The sequence below is a fragment of the Rhinolophus hipposideros genome (assembly GCF_964194185.1).
Source record: "Rhinolophus hipposideros genome assembly, chromosome: 3".
NCBI lineage: Eukaryota > Metazoa > Chordata > Mammalia > Chiroptera > Rhinolophidae > Rhinolophus > Rhinolophus hipposideros.
Genome location: NC_138049.1, coordinates 30,928,321 through 30,945,489, shown reverse-complemented (window position 1 = coordinate 30,945,489; position 17,169 = coordinate 30,928,321). Strand labels below are relative to the sequence as shown.

The following is a 17,169-nucleotide window of genomic DNA, read 5'->3' as shown; positions in this document are numbered from 1 at the left end:
TCCCAAATGAAGTGAAACAATGGCAACTTATCAAACTTACAAAAGCACCAAAAAAGTTTCGTGCACCAGACACTAAACTCAGGGGACACAAACTGAATGAAATTTGTGAGCAGAGTGTATCAGGTTACTTAAATCCCATTAAACCCAGATCACTACACAGTAAGACCCAAGTAGGCTGAAACTAGCCTCCTAAATTGAGGAAGCTTATCAAAATAAGCAGGTGATGCAAACTAGAATGTATGAATAGTAATTCCACACCTGGCAGCACCACAGCCAGTCACAGGAGAGTGTGCACTCGGTCAGAGTCATTTCTTCCTGATCCTGCTCTAAAGATTTCATATAGAAAAGGTCTTAAGGAAATGAACAGAGAAAATCTCCTTCGTTTATCCTGCTTTTTCTTGGATTTGCAAATTCAAGAAGACAATATATCGGATGTGGACAGAAACTGGTACTGTCTCAGTGTAGACCTAAGGTTGAATTTGGAGGATAAGGTAAAGGAGATTTGTTAATGACTGCTAACCAAAAACATCTCCTAGATGAATTCTCCAGACATAGCTACAATTCCAAGTATGAGGCCCCTGTAAAATGCAAATCGCCTGAGAGGCACATGTATTATGCATCATCTATAGGGTAGCTGCCATCTTTACCACGCATTCATGGGATGTTTTATTCCCCAGGGCAGGACTTGAGCGACAGAGAGAAAGGAGGAGGATACACAGCATCTTAGGAGAGCGGGAAGAAAATGCCATCTTGAGTGAAAAGAAAGCGGGGGTAGGGAGAAAGAAGGCTCCAACTGGAATGTCTGGGAATGATCTCTTTCACAAACCAGACTCAGGCTACCCTGGATCTAGTGAGACAGGGAACTGTGAAATTCAGGAAAATAATTGAGACAGTCTCACTTCGCCAGCTCACTAAGACTACTGATGTCAGGTCTCCTACTCTACTCCCTCGATGGAGTTTATCACCGCCTTCTTTAACTGACTTGTTATTACTCAGCTGACTAAATCTATCACCAGACCCCTATTAAGATTTTCACTCATTATGTTCTCTTCTCATCAGAAGGATGAGACTACTCTTGTCTTTTGCCTGTTTACTTTCGTTCCTTTTGGTGTTTGCACAGTAGAGAGATTATTTGTCTCTTTATCATAGAATTATTACAGGTAATATGGTGATTTTGAAAAAAAAAATAAAAACTTACACAAATCAGAAGAGACTTTAGAAAAAATGAAACATAAATTAAATGTTAAGAGTTTTATTGTTATATTTTATCTCCTTTCCTAACAATGGGAAGAAGGTGCCAGAGGGCAAGTTAGCTTTTAAAATGTAAATGTACAATTAAGAAATAAAATTTTACATTAGTAAAACCAAGAGATTACCTTGATTCTAAAGGCAGCTCCAGGTATTCTTAAGAGGCCTTCAGTTTCCAAACCTCCCTCTTCAATTCGGGAAATCAACTGTGTATGTACAGAAAAACATTCTGATTTTGGTATTCGTAACAGGTACAATTCCAAATTTAACATCTGTTTCACATGTAAGTAAATAAAACCTGACTACAATGACACGTATACTGGATTTCATGACGTTTTTAATGTAGTTGCACTACCACTAGCCTTTAAACCAGTTAAGTCCTAAAACTTTAGTTATCATTTAGAAAAAGTTGGGTCTTCTTCTCCTTTGTAACAGGAGTGGATAATGGCACACAAGTTGTAGTACTACAAATACACAGAAACTGCAAATGTTCATTGTTTAAAAGCAACTATAATAATTCTTCTGCTTTTCCCAAAACATACATTCTGCAATCAAATAAATCTTATGAAATTCTTACATCTCTTTATCAGTTTGTTCAGAGAAAGAATCATTTATGATGTGAAGAAAAAACACTGCTTGAAAATATTCATTTTCAAGCCTTTAAGCTTTTGGTGGTAAACGTAAATAAAAATCAGTTCTTCTACAGGGCTTCTAAATCATACTGGATGCCCAATTAACGCATGCAGATCTCTCTCCCTCCAGAGCTCCATTAAAATAACAAAGCTTTGTGGGGTTTTTGTTTTTGTTTTTGTTTTTTTTAAATAAGGCAGAAACCCACAAGAATAAGGCAAATGGAGAAAGTGCAATGACATACTGTTGGAAGCTAGGAAGATGATAAAAGTGTGGTTAGTTTCTTGGCAGAGTAATCTTCCAATTGGAATGTGCATTCCCTGGGCAGTACATGAAGGCTTTATGGAGCATATTCTGCTATTTTAAGGAAATCAATTTCCTTGTCTTCAGTTTAAATATAAGACACTAGCATCATATAGGTTTTCCTTCTGACCACTCACTCCCTTTTACAAGAGGCTTCCCCTACTTTATAAAGACAGACCTACACTTCACTCATCCCCAATCTGACAATAATACTCTCTGCATACGCTAAGGCATACAATCTTCCAGAGTGCCAGAAGAATGTAAAATGTCTTTTTTTTTTCTTTTCTGGGAAACCTTTAATGATTAACCAAGGCTCCATAAACGACATAAAGCTTACTGTTTTTCCCCTGGTTATAAAAGTGTCATAGAAGCAAAGCATGGCATCATAAATGAAGTCTTTTGACCTTTGTCTAGATGATTTGCAGTAAGATATACTGGAGTATGTAGACAATGAATGAGATGGCAATTTTTCTTCAATGACCTCACCTCTTCTATCTCTGGATTATGGCCAAAGAATGAACTGATCTTGAGGGAGTCAGGTAAGAATAAAGAAAAGAGTAGTCTCAAAATTCTCCCGAGGATTTACTATTAGCTGAAAAGAGAAGCGTCTTTAACCAGTCAGAGCAGTATGTGATTTTTTGAAATGCAACTGGAATATTTTCCAAAACCGTATTTTTCAAATCACTCTGGATAAAAACCCACAGCAAAATAATTTACATGAATTATTTTATATTAGATAAGCATTATTCAATAAACTATTTAAAACCAAACTTATCAAATAATACCATGCAAACGTTATTTAATGTACAAGCAATTTTCGCTTTATTTAATCTTATGAAATGTTTAAAATGTTCTATTAACAAAAGATAAAATTATATGCTAGTTGCCGGAGCAAATTAGTTTTTAGCAGCATAAGCCTTCGCTTTCATTAAATACAAAGGAAAAAATCACCATGATTTCTAAATAACTAAATGAACGTAATTTCCAAATTTCTATATGAGTCCTTTTATTATTCTCTAAAGCTGAAAACTAACATTCAATAAAGGTGTGTGTATATATATTGTGTGTGAAGCAATGTCATGTTTTCTCATATTTCTCACTTTGAAAATAACATTTTTAGCTACAGTATACTGCATTAAAACAAAAAATACTTTACAGCTTCCTTTTCATTTTCAAGACTTAAAATAGAAATGAAAAATAACTATGCTGATCACATATTTTAATCATGCTGCTTTTAGTAATTTATCTTTCAAAACACAGTCTCTAATTTATGAGTAAGTTTCACATTTCCCAAAATACATATCACATACTAATATGAATTAAAAAACAAACTGAAAATGAAGTCAAACTTTTTGACACAAAGTTATGTTTGATCTGGCTGATTAGTTGGACAGTGAGAACAGAATTTGCTAATTAGGCAGAATTTTCCATAGATTAAAAATTAAGATTATTTCTATTTCCCCAAACCTTTCTGAAAATATGATTTAAACAATGTGCCTCTGAGGGAAAAAAAAGGTACAATTCACAGATATTAAGAAAGCTTTAAGCCCTTTTGGGGTATATTTCTCAATAACTGAGAAAATATAATCCTCTAAAGACTACTAGTGAATTTTTTTACAAATCGGTGGTTTCCAATTCTTTCCTTTCTACAAAATTGAGGGAATACCTAATTGAGCTTTCTGGTGATAAGTCAAAAAAATTTTTCATGATAAATCACTTTTTTTGCTTATAGTTCAGAAGGGATGCAAACAGATGGGTGAGCTCTTTACACACCCTTTTTATTTTTTATATGAACAACAACAAAAACTTTTGGGCTGTTATCCAATGACTTCAAATTGGTGGGCAGCCAGTCTCTAGAAAAGATCACAAATGTAAAATAAATAATTAAATACATCAGAAAACAATTTCAAGAGAACATGACAAGGGATTGAATGCAATCCTGAATCTGGTCAGGAGGTATCATTGAACCTTTGTGGAGACTGCAGCTTACGCTTCACTGGTGTGATGCTGAATTTGATGTGCCCACTTGATCGGCTATGGTGCCCAGTTGATGGGTCAAGCACTAGTCTAGATTCTGCTATGAAGGTATTTTTGAGATATGATTAACACTTAAGTCAGTAGACTTTGAGTAAAACAACCTATTCTCCATAATGTCGGTGGGCCTCATCCAGTCACCTGAAGGCCATAAGAGCAAAGACGGAGGTTCCCCAAAGAAAAAGCATTTCTGCCTCAAGACCACAACATAGAAATCCTACCTGAGTTTCCAATAGTCAGATTTTGGACTCAAGACTGCAACATCAACTCTTGCCCAAGTTTCCAGCCTGCTGGCCTGCCTGATGTATTTCAGACTTAACAGCCCTCACACTCGCACAAGCCAATTCTTTAAAATAAATCTCTCGATAGATAGATAGAGAGGTAGATAGATAGATAGATAGATAGATAGATAGATAGATAGATAGATAGATAGATAGATAGATAGCTAGCTAGCTAGCTGGATAGATATAGGCAGATAAACATAGATACAGATAGATATAGATATAGATACCCTATTGTTTCTGTTTCTCTGGAGAACACTAACACACTTAGAAGGAATGGTGCTAAGATCCCTGCTTTGTACAACCATAAGTATACAGTAACTGGCACCTTTTATAGACATTAAAAGAATTTGAATAAATGGCCTGTATTTCTTAGAACCTCTCTTTTAATCACAGGCACTGTTGAAAACTATTTAAACAGATACGGGTTCTACAGGCAGTGGCTGGCAGAGGCTGATAAGTAAACTGTGTAGAACAATGACCATTAGCAGAAACAGAGTTACAGGTTTGGATGTAACAGAGAACATGAAGAATAAAGGAATCAGAGGTTAATAGGCAAGACAGGTAAACGACTTGGAACAGCAGAAGACTAAGGGCCAAGGAAATCGAGCTTTAGTATCGATGAGTTTTTTTGAGTCAATCAATTGCCACTCTTGCTATCACCAGAACTTCCAGAAACTGCTATGCCTGGGCTGTTGCAAAGAATCTATAGTTTTGGTAGTCCATAACTGACTTGACCTGCTTCCCTCACTGTGCGTTCCTTGGCTCGTATCATATGTAATCTGTGTTTCTGAACAATGATGGCTCAGAGGTTAGACTGAAATTCTTACATTGCCATAGATAATCCTCTTATGAATAACTGAGTGCTGACTATACAAGTGACTTGACAGTTTAGCAATCATTTTCTAATTCTACTTTATGGTTTCTTGGCCTAGTTTGGAAGTAGACACTGGTAAATTAAATTGGACATCCTCATTGTAAATAGGAAAGCTTGGGAAATACACACAGGCATGAAATATTCATGAGGATTCAATTTCCTAGAAATTTATAAGCAGCTTCCACTTCTCTGTATTACAGAATTGAAATTTCAATTATACAAAGCCAGCTAATATAAGACAGGAAAATGCCAGGTAATCACAGTAACAGTAATAATACCAAAAGTGTCACCATGAAATAAAAATTATGAGCCCTTGAAACAAATTTGTTGCCTGAATAGAAAATCAGAGTACAAAATAAAGCAGCATATCATTTGGAAAACCATATTATAATACTATGGATACAAAAAACAAAACAAAACAAAACAAATGAAAAAACCCAAAACACTATTAGCTCAGGTATGTTCTTTCCATGCTGACCCATTTAGGCATACTTACTTTTTGAAATATCAAGGGTATTCGAGTTCCTGGTACTTTCCTCTGATCTTGTTCTAATAATACTGTCAATGGAACACAAAAAAGGCCAGAATCTGCAACAAAAAGTAAAATAAAATTTCTTCACTTCTATAACATATTAGTGCAAAATGTTAAGGCATAAGATTTCTAATATTGTTATACAATCAGACAACGATTTATTGAGCATCTGGTAAGTGAATGACACTACCTAAGCATTAGACATACACATTCCAATAGGAAAATCTGGGCCCTTCCATATAGTGCAATCTAGCAAGGAGGGACAACTAAACAAATGATTGCAAATAATCTCACTGGAATAACTAGGAAAGTATAAACTTCTACATAAGAGAAATAAGAGTGCTGTGAGAATGTATATAAAATATGCAAAAAAATTACTAGATGTAGTCAAATTAAAAGTTTTGGCTCAAAGCAAGTATCACTCATCTCTTCCATACTTAACTGACATTTAACATTCTACAATACAGCAAAATATAAATACTTGCTTTTTGAGAAATCAGCTAAAATTATGATCTTGTTCTACGAAGATTATTCTTTAGAAAATAGAGCAGATACTTAGTATTTTTTTTTTTTTTAAGATTTTATTGGGGAAGAGGAACAGGACTTTATTGGGGAACAGTGTGTACTTCCAGGAATTTTTTTCCAAGTCAAGTTGTTGTCTTTTCAGTCTTAGTTGTGGAGGGCGCAGCTCAGCTCCAGGTCCAGTTGCCTGCCATTGCTAGTTACAGGGGGCGCAGCCCACCATCCTTTGCAGGACTCGAGGAATCAAACTGGCAACCTTGTGGTTGAGAGCCTGAGCTCCAGCCAACTGAGCCATCTGGGAGCTCAGCAGCTCAGCTCAAGGTAACGTGTTCAATCTTAGTTGCAGGAGGCAGAGCCCACCATCTCTTGTGGGACTTGAGGAGTTGAACCAGCAACCTTGTGGTTGAGAGCCCACTGGCCCATGTGGGAATTGAACCAGCAGCCTTCAGAGTTAGGAGCATGGAGCTCCAACCACCTGAGCCCCAGGGCCGGCCCCCTACTTAGTATTTTTAAATGTACATTTATAGTTTTATATATTTGGGAATAACTCTAGAAGAAATGGCGGGTAATAATTTATAATTTTTCTAAATTGAAATCATGTGCTTGGAGTCCGGTAGGAGTGTGGCTTCTACCCAGTTTCTCCCACCCCACACCTATCACTGAGGGCACAGAAGTGTAACACACATCATTAGGGGAGATATAAATCATTTGTGAACATGGAGGGAGTATTATTTTGCGGTATGAAACTAGTCATTGGAAACCGTGATTCTCAGTAGAGACATCATTCAAGAAAATGCCAGTAATTCAGTAAATAACTTACAGTTTAAAAATTAAGAAAAGATGTAATCTTCAAGAATGTCAAGTCTAATTTACAAGAGAGATAGCTTAGATAAGATACAAAAACATTTTAAAAGATGGAAAGAAAATCTAGCAATAGTGATATTCTTTAACGACTCAATATTTCTCTTAATATTGGCTTAGTATTGTTAGGATGCAATGCTAAAACATAACATTAAAAAAACCTCTCAAAGCCATTTTTAAAATCTTGAGCACTGAGTCACAGCTATTTAAATTATATTTCTATTTTATATTTGGAGAGGGCTTCTAAAAAGCATCTGAAGTCTTAATTATCTATAATGGACTTGTGGAAAACCAGAAGAACAATTTAACTCAGAAATTCACTATCCCAAGCTTTAAAATAAAATATTCAAAGGAACTGAGCACAGAATGAGGTCTTCTGGGGCCCAGCATGGAAGAGAGCTTGAAGGTAAGGTACACTTCAGTTCTACAGAGAAATTGCCTCTAAAACTTAAATCAGGTGAATACTTGTCTTTGCTAATGTTGCCATAGCAACTCAATAATCCTCTTTCTCGGTTTTTCTTTAGAGGGTACCTTTACCATTAAACCAGAGGTCAGAAATTCCTAAACAGTAAAGCTTGGTCAACAGAGAGTGATCTGGATTTCCAGACCAGTCCAGTCTTGGAAAAACAAAAACCAAGGAGGTGTCTGTTCTTTACCATATTATTAAAAATAAAGTATTTTTATACAATAGGTAAAGCAAGCTGCTTACAAAAGAAAAACTACACATACCCATGATGAATGCAATTTAGTGGTATTATGTGCCACAATGACATTATTTTCTTAGTAGAGTGAAGAATGTTTTTGCAAAATAATCAGAAGTAGAATGTTAATGAACAAAGGGACAGACTACTAACTACTTTACATATTTCCATCAAATAAATAAGCAAAAGTAATCAATCAAGATCAAGAACCTTTAAGCTATTCAAAATCTCATTTTGGAAATAAATCAGTATATGTGCCAGATGTATTTTTTTTAATACATAGTTTTCAAAGGAGAGAGCATGTGAGTTAAAATTGTTTGATTCAGAATTTCCTTCTAATTTCCTTCTATGATAATGAAACCTTTGATTATGCTTTTTGTTTTCTCTAGTCTAAGAGACAGTGCATTTTTATCAAGTTACAAAATTTCTGAAGGCAACGTTTTAGAATCTAAACTTTAGATGTATTCAAGTGTGGGTCTACTTTGTAGATGTCCCCCCACTCCACCACGCCCCCAAAAAATAGTCCTAAGAAGCTAAGCTCATCCTTGCTGCTTTAGAAGTAAATCCAACCATTTTTCATTTCAAAATTACCTTTTGTTTTGATTTTCACAGCTTTTTGTTTTTTTAGTTCAACACCCAATATATCACAGAAGGCAGTCAGTTCAATTAGGGCGAAAGTGCAAACTTTCTTCATATCTTCTGGCGCTAAGTCACCAATCTTGGTGGTGCCTGTTTTCTCTTTTGGCAGTCTGAAATTCTAAAATAAATACCATTAACATACTAAAGCTGTATAGTATTTAACAATTTTTTTTAAGAAAAAATTTAAAATTATAAGTATACAAAGAAGTTATTCGGCAAATAGTGACAATGAAAGCTATGGCACAATTTCTCCAGTCAAAATAAGGGGCAATACTGTCCCTGTGATGATCCCAAACCCATGTGAAGTTCAAGGCTCAGTGTCCGATGTCTAACAAACAATGGAACCAGACCATGAACTGGGAGTAGCTAGGAGGACAAAAGGGACAGTAAACCCAAAGGAGAAAAACAACACTAGTTAGCTGACCTTCAAAAACCAGGAAAAATTAGACGTCCAGCACAAACCATGAGGAGGAAAAGGAAGCAGGGGAAGTAGAAGACAAAGAGAAAGGAAGAGTAGCCATCAGTAAATGCTTTTACTGTGCTTGGTACCCTTTACCTACATTATTATTCGTTGCCATATATATGACTATATATGACTATATATATAAAATAAAATGATATTAATGCAATAATATGGTCATAAAAACCCAATAAGGTAGGAACAGAAGGGCTGTATACCGTGTTTCCCAGAAATAAGACCTAGCCGGACTATCAGCTCTAATGCGTCTTTTGGAGAAAAAAATTAATACAAAACCTGGTCTTATTTTACTATAAGACTGGGTTAACAATATAATATAATAATATAATATTATACAACATCACATAACGACACATAACAAAATGTAATATAATACTGGGTCTTATATTAATTTTTGCTCCAAAAGACGCATTAGAGCTGATTGTCCGGCTAGGTCTTACTTTCAGGGAAACAGGGTAGCATGGAGGGTGGGAAGAGCACAGGGGAGACTAAGAGCATGGCCTGTAGAGCCAGAATGCCTACCAGTCATCTGGCTACTGACTAAGCTGTGTGTGACTTCTGGCAATGCTTAACCATTCTTTTGGTAAAATGGGGGAAGAGATGGAGGAGGAGATGGGGGAGTGGAAAGGATGGGAGATATAGGAGGGAACTGGAGAGGGAGAGGGGAGAAGGAGGGAAAAGAAGGAAGAAGGGAGAAAGGGGAAAGAGAGAGGGAGGAGGGATGGGAGGGGGAGAAGACCACCTAATTCAGAAGGCTGTTGTGAGGTTTAATTGCCTCGCACTTCCCAAGCACTTTGATTAATATGTGGTTGCTATTAATATTACTTTCACCACTGAAAAAGTAAACTGATACGTAGAGATACTACTCCGACTTAGAGACACTACTATGACAGGCAAATAAGAGGTATTTTTCTTATTTTTTGCCTTCCTGAAATGTTACCTACTATCTATTCTGTCTCTTTTAATATTAAATATATATAAGAAAACCAACTACAAGGTAGAAACATGAGTTTTTCTCACATATTTAATACAAATTACAGTCCCACTGTATTTACTGGTTACTAAAATAATCACTCTCTAACAGTTTGTTAAAAATCATATCAAGGTTATATCTTTTGTGTTCACCCGTGACTTCCTAATTTAATTAAATGCCCAAGGATGTTCAACTGATCCCCTTTTATTCCCTTTGCTTTGCTCATTTTTGCACCATATCATTAACACTTCATTGTCTAAAACTATTGCAAAAGACACGTCCTAAAGTAGCTGTTCTCAAAGTGTAATCCAAGGAACCATTGGGGAACCCAACACCCTTTCAAGGAGTCCAATCAAGATTTCAGAACCATTTTGATAATTGATACTAAGACATTATTTGCCTCTTTCACTCTCATTTTCCCATGATTGTACAGTGGAGTTTTCCAGAGGTACAATACATGTGCTACTGAAACAGACTGAATGCAGAAGTAGATAAGACAATCAAAAATTAGATAAGACAATCAAGTTGCTAAGATTGAATGGCACCTTGAGCTGAGCCACCACTGAGCTCCCTAATGGCTCAGCTGGTTGGAGTGCAGATTCTCAACCAAAAGATTGCGGTTTGATTCCTGGACTCCCGCAAGGGATGGTGGGCTGCGCCCCCTGCAATTAGCAATGACAACTGGACCTGGAGCTAAGCTGTGCCCTCCACAACTAAGACTGAAAGGACAACAACTTGACTTGGAAAAAGTCCCGGAAGTACACACTGTTCCCCCATAAAGTCCTGTTCCCCTTCCCCAATAAAATCTTTAAAAAGAAAGAAACAAATTGCTAAAATATGAAACTATGCCACATTTCTTAATTTTTGTTTTAAAAAATATGGCTATTTTTCATAAAAATGTTATGCCAACTGTAGTATTGTGCTTTAAATGGAATAATAAATATTTTTAAACTTCTCAATTTTAATTTCTAATATGGTAAATATCCATAGGTATAACTAATGTAAACAAGTTCCTCCCCCCAACACACTTACACATATATAGTTTTTTTAAACTGTTCGTTTATCAAGAGAACTATTCCTTTGTCTAGATATTCATGTTTCATAGTTCAAGAACACAAATCTGTGACAAACAGCCATGGAACCCAATCCAAAGAAATTCTTTACATTCCAAAATCACTTTGGACCAACCTTCTTTATCTCCCCAAAATCTTTCATGGAATCATAATTTCTGTAGAAATCTGCGTATGCCTTCTTTCTTGGTTCAGTCACAGCAAATTTATAGAGTGCTGCAAACCCCAAGGAGACAACTAACACACTAAAAATATGAAATTAGAGATGTCGGGCCAAAAGACCATGCATCCAAGGTTTCTTCAAAATGCTGGAAGCCATTGTCATGATTCTCAACACCAACATCCTTCCTAACTGATTTAAAAAAAATTCTTTTTTGAGATCCTCGTAATTTTTAAGAGCCTAAAGGGGTTATGAGACCAAAATGACTAACAGTCACTGTCCTAGAGCAATTCTTAAAATCTGCAACTTTTGGTAATGGCACACAGTAAGCACTCAAAGTGTTGCGTATTATTGCTATACTTTTTTCACTGAACTTTTCCAATCATTTCAAGATTTCATATTTATTTTCCTTTTTTCCTAAATATTACTGCAAGGTAACAAAGAAAAGGATAGTACTTATAGTTGATAAATTGTTTCTTACCCTGTTCTGTTAAAGTCTCCATACAGTAAGAATTATTACAGCATTATCTAGGTGGGGAAACTGAGGCCCAGTAAAGAGATTTAAATAGCAGCCAGTGAGGTACTAAGGATGTCAATTCAGAGCTCCTAAATCCTAAATTCAGTGATCATTCTGTTCTGCTCCACTTTCCCATCTACCACAGCAGGCAGGGAGGAAGTAGGTTGATCAGTATTGACTAAGACTGTGAGGCCCTCAAGGAGAGAAGTCATGTCTTAATCACCTCTTTAACCCTATGGTACCATGGGCCTGACACAGTGTGGCTTCTCAGACCCAGGGACCCCTACAAGGAGGAAGCACAGAATCAAATTCAGTGGGGTGCAGGGTCACTGGCTTGATACTCCCCTCATTTCCTGTGATTTGTACTGAGTTTTCCCTTTAAAAATCACACAAAACTCTTCACATTTTCCTCATGCTTAGCCCTAGAGTTCTGTTAATTGCTGTGTGTGCTAAAGGGCTACACCCAATCCTATTTACCAATGATTTATTAAAAGAAAGTCCTAAATGTTTCATTTAAATCAGTTGTTTTGGTCATGTACTATAATCATTTAAAGCATTACCTGAGGTAAATGTTTAAAGAAACCTGAAATATTATTAGTTCAAACATTTGATTTACCTAGCAATACACGCCATGAGCTTGCTTTATTTATTTATTTATTTATTTATTTATTTATTAACATTGTGCTTAATGAAAGGACTTAGTTCTTTATCTCAATGTTTAATTCATAGCAGCAGTTTTAAATATTTATGAAGTTTCCTGTCATTTTGTTTAGTTAATAGACTGGATGGTTCAGTTCGTTGGCTAAGACAAGGCGGTGCAATTTCAGCAAAAGGAAGGCTCCTCACCTTTGAAAAATGTGTTTAAAGACAAGAGTGAATAAAATTTGGAATAGAGTCAATGGAATTTTAATAGATATATACGATGTCAGGGGGGCAATAGATTGGGGGAGAGGTTTATCACTTTGTAAGGAGTGAAATGTCTATTATATTGTTTTGTACACCTGAAACTAATCATTAAAAATAAAATAAAAAATAATAAATTTTCAAAAACTATAATGTCATTCGTTCTCATTTGTTACCTCATTTGTTATCTCATTAATCAGATAGCTCTCCCAGACTACACCCATCTTTTGTAGCCTTGCAATATGAGAGACCCCTTGGGCATTTCATTAGTTATGATGGAGTTGACTTTTTTACTCATCAAGTCACGCGAACTTCAACTTGGAAAGCAAAAGAATCTGCTCTCACTTGGTCACTTTCCACACGTGACTTTTTTTATACTGTGTGCGAGGCAATTCATTTCTAACCTACGATTTTTTTCATGTGTAATATGTGATTGTATTACAGTATTTAATTCAGTACAGTAATTAATTCATTCCCAGAGGATGAATACTTTTTAAATAAATAAAATTTTAGGACTCTTAAATTTGCAGATTTTTAAAGTATTTCCTTATTTTTTCAATGGAGAGCAATAGCCATAATTTAACCTTTTCTTGACAATTCAGGAATATGACCTTAAAAATACCTATTTTTAAATTGTGTACAAAGTTTGTGTCTGCCTTAGATTTTCAGTCTCCTCACTCAATCCCAAACCATCATTTCTTCTACTGTCATTTAACTTACTCCAGAGGTGTTCCATTCTCTAGCAAATTCCGAACTCAGCCTCTATGTCTACTTTTTGGCTTTCAGTATGCATGGAATCATGTTGCCAGAAAACCAAAGTTATAAAAGATGAATTTATCTGAATTAAACATATTTAAGTAAGAATCCAAAAGACACCTAATAAGGATCTAAGAATTAAAATATAGAATACAGACTTTACCACAGTTATCTCAAAGATCACTTCAAAGCTATGATCTTAAAAATTCCTAAAGAAAGCCTTAATGTTTTGAGTCTCTAAGGTAGGATGAAGGAGCGACATAAAATTTCTTTTTTATATGATGGACCTAGCAAACCAGAATCTTACTTGCATAACATCCCAAACTATTCCGAAAAAGACGTCAGTAGCTCCAATACAAAGACACTTAAATCAAATGCACATGTTTCTTCAGGGCACATTTAGTGTAGTCTACATGGTCTTCCAGAAAAAAAACCCTGGCTTCAAAAGCTAAGTCACTGAAGCAAAGCCTTAGCATGCCATGTAATCTCTCTAACTTGTTTCCTTGTATGAAAAATAGGGAACGCAGTATCTACCTCACAGAGATAATTTGATAAACAAATGAAAAAATTATAGAGTATACTTTCTGAGATATAGTGGGTATATATTAACACAATTTGTGCTGACTAAAATTTCAAACTAAAGTACATTAAAGGTTATAGAACATGAACTCAAAAGTTAAGAGGAGAAATTTGAATCTACTGTGAGAGATCATAAAGAATTAACAAAGATTGTTCGATGATGTAAGAAAAAGGAAGTGAATATAAAATGAGGTCAACAGACAACAATGCATTACATAAAGCCTACTTCTTATTTACAGAAGCAGAGGACCATGGAGTAGAAAGGGAATTAGAATTACTACCTGCTTAGACACCTGCCTCAGAGTGGTGAATATAAATATTCACTTCATCAACCATATTGAGGACTTGTGGAAAGCTTATAACATGTCCATGTCTTCTAGAAGACATATGGACAAATGAATGGTTGTAGAGATGAACAGATGCCTACATGCATAAATAAATACATGGATCAATTGGCAATAATTATCAAAATCACGGCAGCTAACAATTTAAGAGGTGATTTTACATATTTTATCTAAATAACTTCACAATCAGGAAAGACTTTTAACAATAAAGATAGCTACTAAGCTATTGTGTGCTAGGCAATTCATTTCTTACCTATGATTTTTTCATGTGTAATAGGATGGGCTAAGTTGTTCTTAGTAAACATGGAACAGAGAGGTGGAAATGGAAAGGTCATTTTAAGCTTGGACACCACATGAATAAAATCAAGAAGGTTGGTGAGCACAAATTAGTTTATTAAGCAGAGAATAAAATGAGGTAGGAAGTTTCATTTTTAAGTCTACAAATGGAGATTAATTTATCTTATTCCGTTGTTTGAATCAACAATTACAAAGTCATAATGCCTTCATTTTGTTTAGACTCTACTGTCACTTTAAATCCTTTCCATCTGTTTAGATGAAGACTGTCCCTTTTTAAAGACACTTTCCTTAAGGACAGTCGAGGAGTATGGGTCATCTCTTTAGGCCAAATGATACATATTCCTTAGTTTGCCCACTAGGCATAAAAATTCTTAAAGACAGATTCATAAAATTATACAATAAAGCCTGGAAACACTCCAGATGTCCACCATTAGGAGACTGGTTGAATATATTGTGATATTCTCACAGTGGAGTACAATGTATCTATCTATAAAAAGGAACGAGAAATATTTCTCTGTACTACTATGGAGTGATCTTCAGAATATATCACTAAGTCAAAAAAAAAAAAAAAAAAAAAGCTCAAGGTGTAGAAAACTGAATTAACCTGTAAGGGAAGGGCAAGAATAGGGTGAAGAAGGCTCAAGGATAGAAGTTAGACTTTAAATATACCTTGATTTAATTTGCCTTTTGAACCATGTAACCATTTTACAGGCTTACAAGACAAAAATTAATTTCAAGGAAAGGAATACCTGAAAATTGAAATCAAACTTAAACAAATTAACCCAACCAGGTATGCAATTGGTAGTTTACCACATGGAGAATAACTATCCTAAGTAACCTAAAACATAGTAATTTTATTGTTACTTTCCTTTTCGGATACACCCCAAGGACACAAACAACTAAATAAAAGAAAAACAAGCTTAAACTGTTTTCTGGTAGTCATATTGTTTTGTTTTGTTTTGTTTTTTTAATGTGTGTTTTTCTAGGACCCATCAGCTCCAAGTCAAGTAGTTGTTTCAATCTAGTTGTGGAGGGCGCAGCTCACAGTGGCCCATGTGGGGATCGAACCAGGAACATTGTTGTTAAGAGCGCTGCGCTTAACAACCAACTGAGCTGCCCCCCATATTGTTGATAGTAGTGTTAATATTGCTCTCTGAGAATGCTGTGCATTAATGGATGCTAAAACAAGCAAGTAATTATGTTATATTCTAATATATTATCTGATGTATCCTAAGAACCACTATTCTCAGCACGAAAGAAGCCATAGATGTACTTCTGTCCTCTGAAAAGCCTTTAAGCAACAACCAACGCAGAGAAATACACCTAGTGTCCTGATCATAGTCAAAAGTGTATTTGTAGTTAACAGAACCAGCGTTTCTTAAAACAGACAATTATAGGTCTGCAGCATAAAATACGCCAGACAAACATGGGAAATTCTGTGTAATGCCACGTCATATATGTCTAAATCCATGAGTTGAGGTATTATTTTCACAAGAAGATTAAAATAAAGCAACACTAATTGGTCACTAGTGAAAGATGCTACAGAACAAAAAAAAATTGAAAATTGGTAAATAAAACAAAGTAACCATTTTGAGAGTTTTGCTTAAAAGAGGTATTCAAATCAATCAATTTAAAAAGAAGAAAGGCGACATCATTTTGTAACCATTAATAAACTAATAGATCTAAGCGTTGATCAGCAACAGCTGCTAATTTTACCAAAAGAGGAAGACAACCAGATATTTTGTATCACTTAATACAGAGTCATGTGATGAGTCTTTACAAAAAAATGAACCTGAATATGGTAAATCTAGAGTCAACCAAATTAAAGGAAACAGAAGAACATGGGAATACAATTAGTCAGAGGAAGTAAGTTCTCTACAACTTAAGAACTAAATTTGATCAACAAATAAATTTTGAGAAAGGAGGGAGGGAAGAAAGGATAAGGAGAAAGAGGGAGTGTAATGAAAGAGGGGAGAGAGGGAGGAAGGGGGAGAGTGAGAAAGGGGGAGAGGAAGGAAGAGGGAAAGAGAGTGAGCAGGGATGGGAAAGAGAAGGAAGAGTGAGAAGGAAGGGAGGGAGGAATTAAAAGTCTTAAAATACATCAACTACTGTAATACATAAAACTTATCTGAATCCTTATTCAAACAAACTCTAAAAAAAGAAATCATGAAATTTGTGATACAATTTGAAATCTGAACACTGACTAAATATTTGAAATGAAAAATTCTTAATTTTTTTTAAGACAGAATAATGGTAATACAGCTTTGGTTCTCTAAAAAACAGCTCTTTAGTTTTTAGAAATGCATACTGAAACATCTATAGACAAAATGTAATTCAGAGATGTGTTTCAAAATAATACAGATAGGGAGCTGGTTGGGGGTGCGGATGGGCGAGGACTCACCATGGGTTAGTAACTGTTGTAGCTAGGTGATGAATATTCAGAGATTCATTATGCTATTCTTTT

General features: G+C 35.4%; 1 protein-coding gene across 2 annotated transcripts in view; it reads right to left on the bottom strand.

Annotated features, from left to right (window-relative positions):
- The window catches only part of ARHGAP18 (Rho GTPase activating protein 18), a 124,569-nt gene that overhangs the window by 29,278 nt on the left and 78,122 nt on the right, over positions 1–17,169 (bottom strand). For both annotated transcript variants that reach the window (XM_081044484.1, XM_081044485.1), the window contains exons 6-8: positions 8,581–8,746; positions 5,870–5,961; positions 1,377–1,454 (exon numbers count right to left, since the gene is read on the bottom strand). In XM_081044484.1, coding sequence (XP_080900610.1) covers positions 1,377–1,454; positions 5,870–5,961; positions 8,581–8,746 — 336 coding nt within the window. The remainder of the gene's footprint in view (positions 1–1,376; positions 1,455–5,869; positions 5,962–8,580; positions 8,747–17,169) is intronic.